Raw genomic sequence first — 18,815 nt, 5'->3', positions numbered from 1 at the left:
TGTTTTGTACCCGGAGCAGCTGGAAAATGGACGACAAGTGCCCAGCCCAGTAAAACAGGAACAATCCGAAGGTTTTATTACTCTGGCCATTAAAAAAGGGAAAAGGCTTACCTGATTTAATGATTCTCAACAAAGTTCTCCTTTTGCACGTCTTCTGCACCACTTCCAGGGATGCTGCTCTTCTTCAGATCACACCTTGTATGTTGTGCTCCTGTTGGTTTTGCAGAAGAGATCCATGTTGCATGCAGCCAAATGTGGTGAGTCACAATTCTCTGCAAGTGCCCAACGAACCCCGGTGTTGTGATTTGTGGCTGCATTTGCGGCTCAGTGGCCCAAAAATAGACACCCTTGCTTTATGTGAATCACAAAAACGTATACATACTTGATAAGCAACTAACATTCCTCAGTTAAAGCAAAACAGGTGCTGTCGAACTAATTAATTAATTGCAGAAAAGCTTCATTTTGTATGTGATTATAATAGAATGGAATAAAATAGCTCGAAACCTGAGACTGCAGTTTAGGGAAGGACTCAATGAGGAGTGGCGGTGGCTCCCAGGCCAGGCAGGTTCCTATGGACTAATGAGAGAGGAGAAAACTGAACAGAAGGGTTGGGAAGAGTACAAAAATTTGAATAAACAGTCCATAGTGGAGTGAGGCATATATAGTTATAGAACCAGAAAGGGTGTGTGTGAGATGTAGTTCCACTCCTGAAATTCAGATAAATTATCTCCAGTTAAGCATATTTCAATATAAAGATGATTAGCTCTTGTACTTTGTCATTAAATAAAGCTTAGAGAATTTAAAGTGGCATTTCATGATCAGAATATAACAATCCCAAAACCACAGTAGAGGTCAAATGGACTCAAATTCTTGTATTGTCTTATACATACAGTAACTTCTGTTTGATAAAAAATGGTCAGATTTGATCTACAAAGTCTAATGTAATTAATTTCCAGTAATACAAGATTTGAACATTATTATCCCTCTACTACTGGGATATTAAAGGGTGCTGATGACTTTAAATCATTTATCAGTATTTGCGAACCATCTGTTGACGCGTTAGCACATCACTTCAGCTGCTCCAGCATACTCCATTCTGTATCGTCCAACAAACCCACAGAGGACAGCGGTTCAGGTTTTATGGTAGACACTGTCCCTGATAAAACTGCTAACACCATCCATCTCATCAAACATGGAGGCGTGTATCTAATCTCCTAGCCTCAAGGCAGACCTGGAGGCCAGATGGCCGCACCCTTCCTTCCCCTCAGGCCAGGCTGGAGCAATTACTACTGCTGCTTCACACACAGACCTGTGTCACCAACGCAATTAACAAGCTCCGGAGGAGTCTGGGCAACCAGAGAGGGACAGACTGTGTACACAGCATGAATGATGAGAGGAACGAGAAAGGACGCATCAGGTTTGGTTGCCAGGTTTTAGTGAACATTTAATATGGGTTAGACTGGACTTGTAGCTGCTGCAAAGGTTTTTGTAATTTCTAGGAGTCTTGCATATGTAGATATGTTTGTTCTCTGTTTTCATATTACAGCGTGTATATGTATTGTTTTCGCTTTTATGTAACTTCGGGGAGAGGCTTTGTGGAGTGAGCCTGCAAAAATGTAATATTACACTTCTATCTCCTTTGCATTCTGCATTCATCCTTGTTGTGAAAATGATTCATCACAGCAGTGGCAGAGAGACTAAAATGTGTTACAGCACCCAGAAGGAAAGGCAGTAGGTGTTATCTAGGTGAAATGTCATTTTATTCATGGGCACATTCCTTTATACGCCAGAGGAAACCACCCCATCACAATCATCATTTCTGTTACCTTGCAAGCCACCAGCCACCAGTTTTATGACTCCTAATTGCCTTCCTAATTTTAAACTTTCATTCCTTATTACATACCTGGGTATAAACCTTTTCTACTCTGTCATTCATTTACTCTTCCAGGTAGGAAACTTTGACAGGAAAATATTGCATAAAGGTTGGAGACTGAGGGCCCTAAAGGTGTCTTAGCTGAATCTGGGATGAAAGAGTGATGGAGACTGTCGAAAGGAGAGATGGATTCTCTGGCCTGTCTCGTCTCCACCCAGTCATTGTTCATGAGCTAGGTTTTCCAGACAGCTGTCTGTACCTGCCACCTGTGACAGATGCCTGCTGTCAGTCAGTCTGGGATGGTCCACGATCTGCATCACCTTCTCGCTCCAGTTGGATCTCATATGAGCCCCAAAACCCCCCAATGAATGGGAAAAGATTGATTAATTCCCTGTTACTATTTCCCAGAGGCACTTTACATGAAGCAGAGACAAGTTAGAGGTATTAGGTGCAGGTTGTGACATAAAATACTAACAACTAATGCAGACAAAGGTCATAAATAATAAATAAAAAAAAATTAAAATTCTTTTAATCGATTCATTCCCACCATAATAAAAAAGATCATTTGTGTAAACCAGTGATTCGCAAACATTTTCTGACATGACTCCACCACACACTTTTATCAAACTAAAATCATTAAAAAAAATTCATAGAAGGTCAACACTATAGCATTTCAATATTAATTTGCCTTAGTTACTCTTAACGATTTTCACCTGGTTGCTTGCACCAATTTGCACTTGCTCTGTGCCCCAGAGTCTGAAAAGCAATGGTGTAAAACGAGGAGGCCAAAATGTGTTTTATCAGAAAGACAATGGACTCTAGAAGTGTGTTCCTCATCTTCTAGTTTCCTCACAGTCTTAGCTTTGTCCAGTGCTCTCAATGACACCAAATATATCGGAAAGTTATTAAATGTATATATTTCCGAATCTGATTTAAAGAAGACACAATGTCTACTTTGTAAACAAACAGATCATTTATAAAATCCTATATGAAGGAACCATACTTTTACTGCAACAGACACTACTGAAGCCAATTCTGTAAATGGAGGTAAAAATAAAAACTCATACAGCACTACAAACAACAAATTGTGGAGAAGAGGCAAGAACTGTAGTTCCTCTAGATTCCACTTGAGGATGGCTCCAAACAGGCATCCGTCCCCACAAAGTCCTGCTTACAGTTTTTCTCGATTGCTAAGACACATTCCTGGAAAGCTGCTCTCCTTTTCCCCAAACTGTGAACACAAAACCCAATTTTCAAGCTACATTTACAAAACCTCTGACTCTTCTTGCAAAACCAAACTTTCACCCCAAAACAGTTCAATCTGTGCTCAAAACTGAACTATGCCATCAAATCATGCCTCAAGTCAATCTAAATTAAATACTCTACTAAGTAGTCACTAAACACTACACAGAAAAAGGAAAACACAATGCTCAGGACATGAAGCGGTAGAAATAAATGTTTATTTAGGCTAAATGCATGTTGCAAAACAAAATACCTGGGCAATTCTAACACTTGTACATAGAAAAGAGAATTTGCCAAAAAACAGAAATCCTGTGCATTTACATGTAGCACTTGTACGTAGAAATAAAGCACACAAATATAAAAATGAAGTACAAAGAAAGGAAGTGCATTACTCTGCCACAGCATCATTTCTCGGTACTGGGTCAGGCCACAGGACTTCATCTACATCACAGGCCACATTTTCTCTGGCCAGGCAATAGGGGAAAAAAAACCCCTGGCATGCTGTATCCAGGCTTGACATGCCTCCACACCCATGTCACCACAGGCCAGTTCCATGGCTTGCAGGAGATTTACCCTGGTGTAAGGTTGGCGTTCATATACCTTCCACCGCCATGAGGAGAAGAATTCTTCAATGGGGTTCAGGAAAGGGGAGTATGGTACGGTGGAATCTACTGATGTTTGGTTGTACCCTTAGTCCGGCCTCCTTCATTTCATACCATGGACAAGGACATGATCAATAACAGTAGCTCTGATTTCATCTGATATTACTGTTCTTTGTCCTCGCTGACCACCTCGACCTGCTTGACTTCCTCTCACACGAACTCCTTTTCTTGGATGTCTATCCATTGTAGTGCCTCACAAACCAGTGCTCTGGCTTATATGTACCCTTACATCATTAGCCACAAGTGTGATAAATTTTGAGTTGTTGTGTTCAACTGGTGACACCTGAGCTTTACTTGTGTTTGACTTTTGCCACCTGTGCTCATCATTATGCAACACAGGTGCATCACAATGACAATGTGTTGACAAGGTGTGTCTAAACAGGTGAAAAGTGCTTGTGGTTTTGCCAAAAGAGTTATTGATTCAATAAATGGGTTCAGGCAACTGAGATTCTGAGGGTTTAGTGTTTTAGCAATCAAGAAAAACTGTAATAGCATATTTGCCTCCAGGGATAGTTTCCCCTTTATAATGACTCTGAGATTTTTTTTTTTTTTTTAAGAAACTAACTCATTGATAACACAAGTTGATAAGTGTCTGTTAAGCCTCATCCAATACTTTGAGTCAAACATGTCATGGTCCCCGTGTCTCGCCGGCTGACCTCGCGTTAGGCAACATGTTTTGCTGTTTTCTGCTCTCTCTCTCTCTTTCTACCCTCTGCCAGGGCGGTGCCCATTACGGGCTCCCGCCCCTAGCCCACGCACCTGTCTTCAATCTCCACACCTGCTGCTGATCTCCACTAATCATGAGCCCTACTTAAGACAGCAGCACTTTGCTACTCATCGCTGGATCGTTGAGCTATCGGCATCAGCCCTGAACCCGTCTGTGACACTATCTGGACGAGTGAGCGAGAGGAGCGGCTGAAGAGAAGAGTTGGACTTTTTTTGGAGAACGAGAGGAGCGTTTTTGACCTTTCCACCGTTTCCCTACCACACCGGAGCCCCGGACCCTTTTCTCCCCGGGAACTCTGTATATATATATACTCACCTGGTGTTTTCTTCACTGTAAATAAACGCACTGCTTTTTGCCCAAGAAATCCCTGGTCTGCGCCTGAGTCCATTTAAGGAATCTTGTCTAAACACACTTCTTTACTTGTGTGTGTTTGCAGTCAGTGCCCTTTGGAGCTTTTTTAACTGATTATCTGACTAAAGATTGGTCTTGCTACCCAAGCTAACTATTGTAGCATTAGCTGATAAAGTAGTACTCTTGAGAGCAACTGTCTGAACTCAGATGATAAAACATGGTTAGGCTAAAGGAGGCAAAATACATCCTTGACCACGTTTTGCCATCTGAGTTCAGGACGTTGCTCTAAGGTGGCTGCTAACTTGAACCCCAGTGTAGAACAAATATTATAGGTTTTTGTGTAAGCTGCAAAAAATAGCCCTTCTTTGAGATTACTAAAGATATCTTAATGTGAAAGTCCACCCTTTAATTCATATTGAGATTGTGGAATGCTATGTGTAGATACCATAGCAGCAAACCGGTGTTTGGAATCAGTAGACATCCTTATCTGTCTGGCCACTGATTCTCATCGACTTTACCATTAGCTGCACTCTTCTGCATCTTCTGCTCTGTTGTGGTTCTCTTGCTGCATTGCCACACATCCTTTGCCTCTTTATGGATGGTGAAACAGGCTCCTCCATGGTTACAAAGTACATTTAAGTTTTATAAATATGTTCATACAACTTTTATGATGTGCGCTTGCGAGTTTTGTGGATTTTCACACCTAAATTGGCTTTTATATGTGTGATTATGAGCATACTTTGGTGATATAAAAAATCTATTCAACAAAGAAGAAATATTTTCATCAAAGACAGAAATAATAGGCTAATTACTCAAATTGTAGACAATTATGCTTACCCATTTGCCTAAATGTGCAAAACAATTTGCAATTTTTGCTACAGAATTAAAAATGTCCTGAAAACTTCAACTGTCAAAGTGGAAAAAAACCCCTAATAATCTAATCAAATTTTTCCACTGCTCTTCACCTCCCTCTCTGTAGGGTGCAGATTGAAAACCCTTATAAGTCGACACAGGTGATGAAAATGTTGGCTTTCAAGGTGACACTAGCTTTAAATTTTCACCACCACGTCAGGTGTTATAGCAGTCATATCTGGTTGTAGCGAGAGTGCTTAAACCGAAAGCCAACTGACGAAAATGTAAAATAAATCAATCTCAACTAGCAACCTCAGACTGATGCCTGTTTGCTTGTTTGTATTTGTGTAGGTACGCATGTGTGTGTGTCTGAATTGGCCAGAGGAAAAGACGAATAAGAGAGTGCATTTACTGTGAGAGAAGCAATACATTCTACTCAAAGATACATGCCAATTGGCGAGGGTGGAGGATATGTGTCTCTGCAAACGCACATCCTAACAAACACTTAAAAAAGCACACACATATAAATATACCACACAGTGTGCATGTGCAAGATACATTTCAGCGCAGCGTGCAGCCTGTTATTAGAGAAATTTCCTATTTCTCTTGCTGCTATTGCACGCTAATAAACAGAATCATTAGGGCATGTTATGGTGGATTGGTGAGTGGCGGAGTTGCTCCATTACTGGGAAACCCACAGACTCTGACTGCCTTTTAAAATGACGGCAGAGAAACAGGCTCCATTAATGGCGGCAATCAAAGCTTCATCCCCACCACTAGCAAGCCTGTCACGTAGCTAATTCAATCTCACAACCCATGAAGCAATTAATTCATGTCAATACAAATACACAAACAGCTTTTTTTCTTCTTGCCCCATAAGGAAAGTGGAGGTCTTAAGACTGAGCTTCTGTTTATTTGCACACCTTTGTGACGGTGTGTGATCATGCTCGGTGAAGTGTACGAGGAAGAGCAGGTGTAATTGGGTGTGGAAAAAAAGAAACCTCGTGGTCTCCCAGCTAAATGAGATCCGACAATCGTTTCCTCTGCATTTCCTCCCCTGACAACGGGCACATTGTCCCCCTCCCCTTCCTCCTCAGGTTTGTCATTATTGCTCCATGACATAAGCAACGCACATGAAGGGATAATAAAACCAGCCTCCCTTTGATAACACAGGAGCTTGTATCTGGCTATGCCCACGCCTAACTAACTTAAATCAATTTAGCTGCAGACACTAAAACGCTCACAACAAAAGAGAATCTCTAAAGGGGTTTAAGTGCTCTGGGGCTTTGACAGGAGGCAATGGCTTAGTAAATGCTGGAAGATCAAAAGTTAAACCAATTAGAGAATACCAAACTAGATGTTATCATCTAGATAGCAACCAGAGGCTAAATGAGTTTGTCAGAGTCAATGTCTCAGTGTTTTGTTTGAGTCAATATTTCAATTATGCTCTAAGAAAGCATTCTTGGCTTGATGAAGCAGCTCAGGGAGAAACTGGGTGTGAAGTGAAATGCGTCACACGGTGTGTCTGAAAAGTAATGTGAGAAAGGAACACGAGTGATGGAGAGACAAAGCCTTTCAGATTCAGGTTAGGAGTTGATCAAAGGGGGTTCTAGCTCATCTGAGACTACAGGCATGAAGCTAGTGTGCATTTAAATGCATTTGTGGAGAAGCAGAGACCCTAAAGAGCTCTCCTGCTCCATCACTCCCTCTTGTTTCCAAACCTCCCATTCCCAGCACTTTCTGAATGTGTTGCTGCTTTGAATTTTAATGGAAAAAAAATTCTCCACTTCCCGAATTCCCTCTTTAGGGCATTTCATCTTGTTTCCTGTCTCTATCTATCAGAAAAAGGAAAAGTCTTACATGCCTGTAAGGTTTTCTGATAATGGTGACTTGGTTGACTGATGATCTTCATATGTTTCTAGAGTTTTGCAAGAGATAAAAATAATGGCTCTTAAAGTGGAGATATGAATGTCATCATCTGCATCCAATCTAAGAAACAAGCAGTTTATTTATAGATTTAAGACAAAAATAGACAAATAAAAACAAGTGAAAACATCAGATAGCCAGACTCCTGTGTGCTGTTATACTAGGAAAAAAAAAAGCGCTTTCAGTTTTTTCAATAGGCTGTTGACACACCAACATTTCCCTTGGGAAGGTATATGCTCAGTGCATCTTAGTGTAGTGCTACAGTGGTGAAGTCATGTTGTTGTCAAACTTGTCCCACATATTATGGGTGACAAAGCTTTGAATTGTGGATTTAAGGCAACAGAATCAATCACATTAAAAACAAACTGCTGATACAGACAGACGCGTGGCAGTACATCATAAATGAAAGGTATGGATGAGCAGGTCAAGGTAGGAGGTGCATACACTTGTCTGGACTGTAATCTGTCACTCGGTGCAGATTGGCCAGGAGTAATGAGCCTTTACATTACAGTACATAAAAGGTGATAACTACTGGAGAGCTGTTGTGCGCAAAATGTGGTTCAATTTTCACCTAACAAAGAGTCAGCAACATTCACCGATCGATAGATGTCAAAATGTCCCCCCACCTTTGATAATAAATCTGACAAGCACATGAGGAAGTGGCACAAATCTACAAGCCTTCTGAGACAGGGTAGGGCAGAGGATGTGGGGAAAAGAGAAGGTGAAAGCAACAGGATGATATAAAGCACATATGACAGTTTCCTTTCCCCCCCCTTTTATACAATCAACATAAAACACCCAGAACAATAAATTCTCTTGACAATCTAAGGCATTGTGGCATCTGAGAAATGCTCCCTTTTTATATCTGAGAGTGTCCAGAGGGTTTGTCAAGACAGCAGAGCCAAAATGATATTGCAAATAAATGAAGAGTGAAGTGCACCGTGTCAAAGAATTTCCTATTGCTGACATCAGTTTGGGCTTAACAGATGCTTTGCTCGGCTGCCTACCCAGGCTACCGTCTAAGTCAGCCAGGCTCACCAGTAAGCCAAGGACCTGACTGGCTGTGAAAATTGAGCCTGATGGTAATTGATTGCACATAACTTGCGTGCTTCAATTAAAGAAAGTTAGTAGCTAGTGAGGAATTAGAAAAGTTTGAGTAGAAAAGATGTGGCTATCCATATTTGTCACAGTAGCTTTCTTCAAGGTCACTTTACTGCCAGCAGGCACTGAAAGGGGAGGGGGAGGTCCCAGGGAGATGGCTGACAGAGAGAGGGCCAGCCTGACAGCTCAAGCGAGCTGATGGCTGGCTGAAGCAGACAGTGAAGGACAGGTGGACGTAATAAGAGTCTGATCTTCTTGTATCAGGGGGCGTGGTCCATTGATGGTCCAGAATCATTGTCTTCAAAGTCCCGTGGGTTCATGGGCTCTGCTCGTGGCTCAGGCAGCCTAGATGAGAGAAAAACACACGTTATATCATATCCAGTCTTCCAGCTTTTCCTCTCTTTTATCTTTTTCCACAAACATCTAAAAGCTGTCACACAAACAGCACCCTGCCACCCACACAGTTCAACACTCACGCACATTATGGAAATATAATAAACCTTTTGTGAAATGTAATCAGCTTCAATCAAGCTACGCCTTAAGTAGAAATCATCCATTCTGTCGGTTTTATATCAGCAGCTCTGAGCTGACAGAGACAAAGTGATAGCTAAATTGCAGGGACCTGTTGTAATTTGAGCCTGGCTGATAGATTCAATTTCACCGGAGACAGTCTACACTAATCATATGCTCTAATTGGACAATGTCGCAAGGGTGACGGAGCACTGGTTATGCCAGATAAGCAACTCTCCTGTAACTTCTCTCCCACCCCATCTTTCTCATTATGATTTTCCATCTAAATCTACAGGCCAACATCCATTTTTAAAAGACTACATGTCAGCATCTTTTTCTAAACACACACACACACACACACACACACACACACACACACACACACACACACACACACACACACACACACACACACACACACACACATTCACAGTATGTGGAAGCTGTTTAATTCACAGAGATTCAGTGCACTTTAGGGCTATGCCATTTAATCTCGCCGTTCAAATACATCAATTCAAAGCAATCGCTTCCTATGACCTTGGGCAGTTAGTTTGCATTTATATATGTGAATTTACACTCATCTATCAAAGCATGAATACGCAAAGAACAGCTTAGTTCAAATAAACCTCTGACTTTCTACTCTGCAGGCCACAAACTACAGTAGAAGGACAAATAAACTCTTATGGAGGATTGATTGCCTGTATACTTAAAGATGTACATGAATGCCAGGCTTTTAATGCCTTTTCTTTATCACTCTCAATAGTATGTTGTATTGGTACAGTGCTGCTTTTTTCATATCTGTCAGTTTTTACATTTGGAGGTTTAATAACGAGCAAACAGCAACAGGTACATTTTAATCAATAATCTCTTCCACGCAAATGGTTACAAATGATAGTTAATAAAACAAATGAATATATTCCCAGACAAGCACTTGGAGCAGGAACTAATAATTGGAAAGCTTCTGCACATAGTAGCAAAACAGTTATAATGCAAGTAACAGTTGTTTATAGAACATATTAGTGTGATGTGGGTGCAACACGAGTCATTTCATCAAACGTTCTCTCTGATGTCTTCAAATGTATGTAAGTTGATGTACAGGAGATGTGATGGAAAGAAGATTTGTTATAATCACCTGTAGACTGTTCACAAGTCTTGAGCTATTTCTTTGTTATTCTTTAGTTGTTCATTAGACAATGAAAATAATTGAAAAAGGAGCCAATCTAGTGCTTGTACCTGAATATTTTCAGTGGAAATCCTTTTATCTATGCACCCAACTCAAGCGATGAAACTATACATTACAGAAAGCTTAGCAAAAAATCTGTATTAAATTGTACCTTTAGGCACTGTGTCACAAAAACACATAACGTGTTTCCATTTCTTTAGTTCAATGTACAAAAAATACCAACAATAACACAGTTTGACAGCCAACAAGATGATTCCCAAAGAGCTATTAGCATAAAATTTGTATCTCGTCATGATGTTCTTAAAATTTTTTTTTTAGGAAACTCACAAGTGGAGGAGAAAAAAAGAGACGGGTCTAAAAAAGGTATCTATAGGAAATGAACAGCATCCAAAAGTCAGTCCTTCAGGACCCTTCAGCTGATCCATCTACTGTTTAAAAAAAGTCGCATGAGAGATGGTCTCAGCAGAAGGGTCGCTGTCAAGAAGACATTATTAAGGAAGAGAACCAGAAAGAGAAGGGTGAGGTATGCCAAACTACAGAAGAACGGACTGAAAATCAGTGGCAGTATGTTTTATGGAGTGATGGAGGAGGAAGGGCAGGTCGTCTACTAAACTGAAAGTTGGTGGTTCGACCTCTGGCTGCTCCAGGCTGTATGCCAAATATCCTTGGGCAAGATACTAACTCCAAGTTGGTATCTAACCCCATGTGTGTGAATGTCATGGTTTGGGGCTGCATTTTAGCCAGGGATGTCTTGACAATGTTGATGGAATTATGAATACAGAAAAGTACCATCAGATCTTGGCAATGGGTTTCGTTTTTCAGTGTGACAATGATCCCTAACACACTCTTAGTAAAAACATGTCTGGATAGAAAAACATACAATGGAACACTAGCAGTCATGGATTGGTCTCCCCAGAGCTTGGATCTCACTGACTAATTTAATATATTATTGAAAGACTATTACATCACGTAGTAGTATTCTACCTGTGGGTAGCTACAGTTAGTACTCTATACAACACCCAGCCACAATCTTAAAACACAGAATACTGAAATAAGCTGCAGTGTTTATGGGAAACCTTGAATCCTGATATTGACCCAAATGCCATTTTCAGTTCTACTACTACATACTAACCACCGAAACACTGACGCAGAGAATACTAAAGATACTAACACTAAGATGTTTTGATAGGACACAATAACCAACCAAAACCAGCTTAAAAAAATGAGCAGTAAGCAGTTTGGTAATCTACAAAGCAGTTTCAGTTTAAAAGTGTCAGGACAATGTAATATCTTACATCGTTCTGACACTTTTAAACTGAAACTTTTCATCTAAGAACAAAAAAGCAGCAAACTAATAAATATATTCTAGACCTTATTTTGTGAATGTTACCTCATTTTTCTGTTATAGATACATTTCCTTCGATCTCTGCTTCCCTGAAGCTTCCTTGCCACCTTTCTTCCTCCATCTTTGTTGTCCATGTCATTTATAGCACAATCTTTGAGGGGGGAAAAAAAATCCCAATTTTTGTTACCAGGAAGCAAAACCTTTCAGAGCACCTGGATATTCCTGTCTGACACACTTTTGTTGGCAGAAACAAAGAACTGCTTTCTCTCCCTTTCTGCACCTCCTCAAGGAGCAGATCATCACAATAGAAACTCAAAACAGGGAAGCTGATCAAAGAACACCATGACATGCAAGAATACCTGGTAGTCCCTATGTGTATGACCTGTAATTAGAACCATATTAGCCTTCCAAACCTCAGTGGGTTCACGCCAGTTTAGTTATTGGTCAAACTGTAAAACAACACTATAAACCAAGAAGCTATAATAATCATGCAGAAACACACACACACCTTGGCATCCAGCGCCAACTTACTGACTGCCAAAAGTAATGATATTAGAGTCAACAAGACAAATAGCACAGGGTAAGTTTCTATTTAGTTGTACACTTAAGCGTCAAGATAATTAATTATTCCACAGTTCTGTAAACTCAAATTCTTGGCAAAGTTACCTTTTGTGCTTTTATCCACTAGACCAACTTTACTGAGGATTCATGCTGTCTACTGCATCACACAGGCTGTTCATTCATTGTCATCAGCATAGCACACAAAAGTCTATATTGAGCTGAGCCCTGAGCTCTCACAAAGCTCTGTCCTGTCTGAGATGGTGTTTGGGGTAAAACGTTGACAGACTTATTTGTGTAAGGCAATTTCATCTTGCATCTCCAGTCAACCAAAACAGTCACCCTGCTCCTCTCTCACACACACAAAGAGAGGCACAAAGTGAGGCCTACACTACGGAGGCAAATGAACTATTTATATTCAGATGGTCTTTGCTAAGCTTTAGGACACATGGATGTTATAACTTATTTATTCCACCCAGAGGAAAATGCCATTACTTGAGTGAGAGTGAGGCTGTGAATGGGACATGTAGTGGATAAAAAAAAAAAGACAGTAGAGCTTTCAACATACAGTGGATGGGAGATAAGTTCTCCATAACTCAAAGGCTTTGATTTGTTCTCTTTTTCTGTCTGTTCATCTTCCCTGGCCTAAGTAAAAGATCACTTAGCTGATTGTATATGTGCATGTCTTCTGACGACTCGGTTCTTTCCATCCATGACTTATTCATAAGCCTTAATGCAGTCGATGTTTTATTGATCACGACTGATCATTGCCTCCTTCTCTTTATGTGACCATGGCCAGCGGATAAGAGGAGAGCTGAAGGCTGAGAGGGCTGCTACAGAGCAGGCATGGTCTTCAGTGTAACGTGCTGGCTATGCTTCTGGGTGATGGATGGACAATAAGCATTGTGTGTGTGTGTGTGTGTGTGTGTGTGTGAGGGAGAAAGAGATACGGGTTTAGATAGGATTGATCGAGTAGGAAAAAGCTAATCTTACTAATGTTTCCTCTCTGAGTGACAAAGAAAAGTTTCACCAATAGAACCAGAGTGACTCCATCGCTCACTAGAGAAAACCTCTGTCTCCCTGTGACGAAAACAGAGGGGGGGGGGGGCAAGCATGTGATGATCCCTATACTTTGACTTTTGTCTCTTTTACTCTTTTTGTTTTGTTTTGGCCATAACCTAGGGAGCTCTCTAGTAGATGGAGGAGGGAGGGGTCCTTGCCCTGATTAAGTTTGAATTCCCTGCTCTTGGCAGAGGAGCTGCAAGACTCCTAAGTCATCATCCGGAAAGAGTCCCATCATGCTGTGGCAGCCTTGCCAGCTTGAGCCAGCCTCATTGCCATATGAATAATCATACTGCAGTAGCTCGGATATGCTGAATGGGGCCGAGGTGTGTGTGTGTGTGTGTAAATAGAGAGACGGAAAAGGGAGGAGCTGAAAAGCAAACTGCAGGTCGCTGATAGGGGAGTGAGGTTCTCCTTGATTAAGCAAAGAGGTTGAACGAGAGTAAGGCTATGTACATAGGCCTCATGACAATCATCCAGAGGGGGAAATAACCATTGCAATTTGCATTTCCAAACAGTGGTGATGCCATCTAAGCGTACCCCATCACATAAGATGGCTGAGCCCATTCCTCAAGCCCTGGGGGTCTATGAGATTTGGTCTAATGAGAGAGGATCCTTAATCGTTATTGATAGAGCCCATGAGGACAGACTCTTACCCTTACTCTCCAGTCAAGCAGTGCACTCTGCTACTATTTAATGAAGTAAAACTTGCTGCTTCTGAAGGATGATTTAACACTAAAAACAGATTTCTGACAAGAGATGACGAGCGAAAGGAGTGCAGAACATTAAGGAAATAATGAAGGAAGATGGTGAAAAAAATGTAAATGGCAATGTATAATGTAAAAAAGTAAAGACAGACTCTCTAGCATTATGAGTAATCTACCATCTACGCACTATTGCTTGATCTAATAGTCCTAGAGAGGCTTACATCCTTCTCTCTCTTTTGCCATCAAGTCATCAACATCCATCTTCTCTCCGTGGATTTATGTTCTTTCCTTTCATCTGACAACCTTGTCTACGGATGAGTAATTTAGAAATGGCCCATGCACACACACCTTTCATTAAAAGCACCCCTGTGATCTTCCCAGCACTTTGCACTGCGATGATCCTGTTAGCTAGAATTTGAGATATGAATGTATTCTAATGAGGAGAAATGTAAGGGCAAGTCAGAGGAGGGAAAAGGAGTGACACGGAAAGGTGAAGGAAGACCATTCGGTCGAGCTTCGGAACGCTAAATATCAGAGAACAAAGAAAGGAGAGCCAGAGTGATGGAAGAAAAGTGATATTATCTTGATTTAAATGTGTGCTGCTGAGACATGAGGAAGGAAGTGGTAATAAATAAGAGTGAAAGGTATGGATAACAGATTTTAAAGAGTTTCTTTTAAAGTTCCACTAGTCCACATTCTTCAGGTTATTTACTACACATGAAACGGCAACAGCTTTTAGCAGGCTATAATACAAGCTCAACAGGTAGTGCATTTAAAAAAGGAATATAATAAGCACAGCAGAAAGGTTAAGGAAAAAAAGAGTACCTGAAGATAAGCTAAAACTGTTTCAAGGTTAAAAAAAAATCTGTTTAACCTAAGGAAATCCGAAGTGCTACATTCAACATAATGCATTCTTCGAGTGCAGTATCCAATATTTCTAAGTCAATAAATGATACCATACTTTATTAAAAATGTCTTTTTCTATTAAAAAAATAAGATGTTCCATTGATGGCCATCACATCTATTCAAATAAGATACAGTGAAGGGTGTTAGAGCTGTTTCCTTTAATAAATTTAAGAGAACAGCGACGTATCAAGGGGCTTAAGAACACGGGCAACAGTATCCATATAAATTACATCTGCATAGTCAAGCACTAATAGAAATGTTGCCAAGAACAAGGACAAGCTATAGAAAGAAGCTTGGGTAGGGAAAAAGCATGCCCATAATTAAGTAAGTCTATTGATTTTAGTCCCCTAAAATTTGCTGGATTAATTTCGCAATCAGCAGAACAAAATAAGTGTGAGCATTTCTAAATGCCCTGACACAGTTGTTTCTATCTAAGGTCCTGGCTGCAATCCATTCAGGACTTTAAGCCTGGTGCTATTTTCCCCTAACCTTAACATCTCTGAGACATTTCTTGTAATATCCTCTGTAATATCCTTAAGGAACAACAACAAACTGTTTTGTTGGCTGTGCAATGAAATGTTTAGTTTGTCTCGAAGGTGTAAAATTAGAACATGATCACTTAAGATTAAGGCAAGCACCACTGACAGAAATTTATGTGGTTTATTCTTTAAGATTAAATCTAGATGCGTTGACGTTTCTTGATTTTTGGCATGTGGCTAATTAGGAGTTGAGTTTAATTTAATTCAATACACTGATTCTTTTTTTAAGGAATTTCTTTTCCAGATAAATGCTTGTGAGAATGGCATCTATCTCAGGGAGCAGATGCATCCTAAAATGCATTGAGGAGCAGACCTCCTGAGCTGCATGAATCAGTGAAGCCAGCGAAATTCAAATCCCTGATGCTGAGGAAAGGAAAGATCACTTGAAAGGTCAGAGAAATTATCCATGCACTAAAAAAACAAAACAAATAAAGAGGTGATTGCTGCACCTTGAGAGACCTGGCATCAAATCAAAGGCAGGCTTGCTGGTTTGAACAAGTCATGCCTACAAAGTAAGTTTCTTCCCTGAATATACCAACATTACAGGCCCTATTATCTGCAGCCATTCCTAAGCAGTTATTTTTTATCTTCTGAACAACAAATGAAGCTCCCTCGCACACAGCCTGAAAAATTCAGGATTCTTTATTCAGCTCTGAGGCACTGGGTCATGAGTAAGACACGGTGTTCAGGTGGATGTGGAAAGGCTGGCCCAGATAGCAGCACTAAACCTTTATATATAGGATACAGAGTAAGGGCGAAAAAAAAAAAAGGAGGATGTGGTGGGAGCATGAGATTAAGACGAAGAAGTCAGCTTGTTTGGAACTGTGCACTGTGCAATGTGCACTACAAAGCATGTCCGACTTCTGCTAGGTGAAGATGGATTCAAGGACCCAAGAACACATCCTCGAGACCCTCACCCAGAGGAGTTGCAGCTCAACTATGACCAGTTCCCGAAAACCATAGTGCAACTGCAGAGGCAGTACCACTAAAAACATCTCTATATAGTGAAGAAGAAACAACTGCTAAGGGAAAGGAAATACTAGTATCAGATGCCCAGATCTCTCTGGTCTGATAGCAATGGCACAACATGGAAATTCAAACTGGGGAAACAACCAAAACATCTCTGATGGTATACCCAGTAATATCTAAATGATGTGTGTGTGTGTGTGTGCAAATATAGATTCTACCGGCTAAAAGGCACAGATGCATTTTCCCCTCACTCTTCTATCACTTTCTATGCCTTCATTGATTAGTTTCAAAGTGTGACTGCATCTGCTTCTTTTGACAACAAATGATTTTTCTATATTCTGACCTTCAGACAAAATCTGTCCAATTTGGCCAACTAGACTGAGGAGAAAAGCTAACTATTTTCTGCACTGAGAGCTCTAAAAATTCAGAACAACGCACCCCAACATCAGGGTATACAGGTCAGTAAAGTACTTACCTTTATCTACTGTTTAACGATTCATTTTATGTGCATATTTTTGGCCGCCTTTTTATGTCTCCAATATTGTTCTTTCTGCAGTTCTGTTTTATTTGTAATTCAAAACACCTACAATATTACAAGGTCTTTGTCTGTCATGGCAGAAAAATAAAACCTCCGAGTGTGAGAACAGTAATCGAGAGGCTGCTGTTTGAGCAAAGGTGCGACATGCAGTGCAGGCATTAGAGGTGGATATCAGAATCGATGAGTCACAGCTGGAAATTCATCTGTTTTTAAACCACTGACTGATGCAATGTATTTCATATTCGAAAAAGCATAAATACACTTTGCAACTGTATTACTTGAGAGTCACTTTAACATAATGACACGCAAATAGGTGGCATGCTGGGTGGGTCTGGATGGTTTAATTTATTTTGGCATAAAATATTCCATTTTGCTTTATATTTCCTAATTTATTGAGGATTTAAGCACAACAACAACTAGACAGGTTCCCAGAGAAAAACATTAGTAGCCATATCGAAATCAGTAACACATTATGATACTCTGCAAAAAAATTCATGATGTTAGAGTCTTGCCTTGAGACAAATAAAATAACCACAACACTGTTATTCCTCCTTGAGATGGGAGATCATCTACAAGGCTGTCAAAACTCCCCGGGCAGTTTAATGACAAATCCGTACATAGCGACCCCGCCTGCATGTGTGCACTAACCCTTGTCGAACAATGCTTGTAGAAATTTCGGCTTTGTTTACATCGTGATTTATTGAGCTGAAAAGATTCTTTACCCCAGGAAATATAACTGGTACCATCACAATATTTAGACTGCAGCAGACTGCAAAACTGTAAGAAAATACTGTTATACAATTATTTAATTTTTAAACGGCTCCAATCCAAGAAATGTGTCATCTTCTATCCAATCAGTTATAAATTAAGCACACAAACCTTTTTCTAATTAAATTTTATTTTGAGATAAAGTCTTTAAATATTCATATTTAAACTCTGGTGATCACTGGAAGAGAGTGAAACAAACTTGTAGACCAAAGAGAAGACCGACTAATATGATGCAAACTGTGAAAAGACTGACTAATTGCTATAAACAATGACAGTCTGCCTCTTTCAGAGTCACTGGTCTATTCATACTGTTCGCTGGGACTGTCTGTCCCCGATAAACATTGCAGCACCCTGTGGTGTTTTCATGCTGCTCCAAAGACTTAATCAGTTTGCAAAGGAAGTCAAGAGACAAGGCACAATAACAGGCAATGAATCATGGGACAGGGGACAGAGAGCTAGGGGCTGTTTAAAATGACCCTCTGTGAGCACCACAGCTTATTCATCAGAACATAACGGGAGCAGCGAGGATAAAATCCATCTCATCATCCACCAGATGTATCGCCTTAAGTAGAACCCGTTCAAACTCATGTTCATGCATGCGATTATTTTTAAATATACATCAGGAAGTATGCTGCTTACTACTCCAACCAAGGAGTGCGTGCAAGCAACGGACCGCATGATGCATGTGTTGCCAAGGATGCTTTCTCCTGTGTAGAGAGTGCACGAAGCGAGACAGAAAAGGCGGATGAAGCAGAATAAAATGGTGTGCTGACGCCTAGCCAATCAGAACAATCACACAGGTCTGTCTGTGCTGCAGCACGTACAAGAAGTTGGATGAACACCATTATCCCATAAACTAAATTCTTGATCATTTCGACACAGCTACCTGCCGTTAATCATACAGAGGAATTAATGCAGAGCCATTCAGATAAGAGCATTAAACCACTGTAGAGCCTCTATCTTACATTGGCTCACTTGGTAAGTTTGAAATTTCTG

General features: G+C 40.5%; 1 protein-coding gene across 1 annotated transcript in view; it reads right to left on the bottom strand.

Annotated features, from left to right (window-relative positions):
• Nucleotides 1-7,697: 7,697 nt before the first annotated feature.
• Nucleotides 7,698-18,815, bottom strand: part of trim44 (tripartite motif containing 44) — a 44,037-nt gene continuing 32,919 nt past the window's right edge. Inside the window, exon 6 of the mRNA XM_063481201.1 lies at nucleotides 7,698-9,079. Within this exon, the coding sequence (XP_063337271.1) occupies nucleotides 8,995-9,079 (85 nt within the window). The 3' untranslated portion in view covers nucleotides 7,698-8,994. The remainder of the gene's footprint in view (nucleotides 9,080-18,815) is intronic.

Source organism: Pelmatolapia mariae, linkage group LG7 (assembly GCF_036321145.2).
Source record: "Pelmatolapia mariae isolate MD_Pm_ZW linkage group LG7, Pm_UMD_F_2, whole genome shotgun sequence".
In the NCBI taxonomy this organism is placed as follows: domain Eukaryota; kingdom Metazoa; phylum Chordata; class Actinopteri; order Cichliformes; family Cichlidae; genus Pelmatolapia; species Pelmatolapia mariae.
Note: the sequence above shows the minus strand (reverse complement) of the source record. Positions and strands in the feature narration are given on the sequence as shown.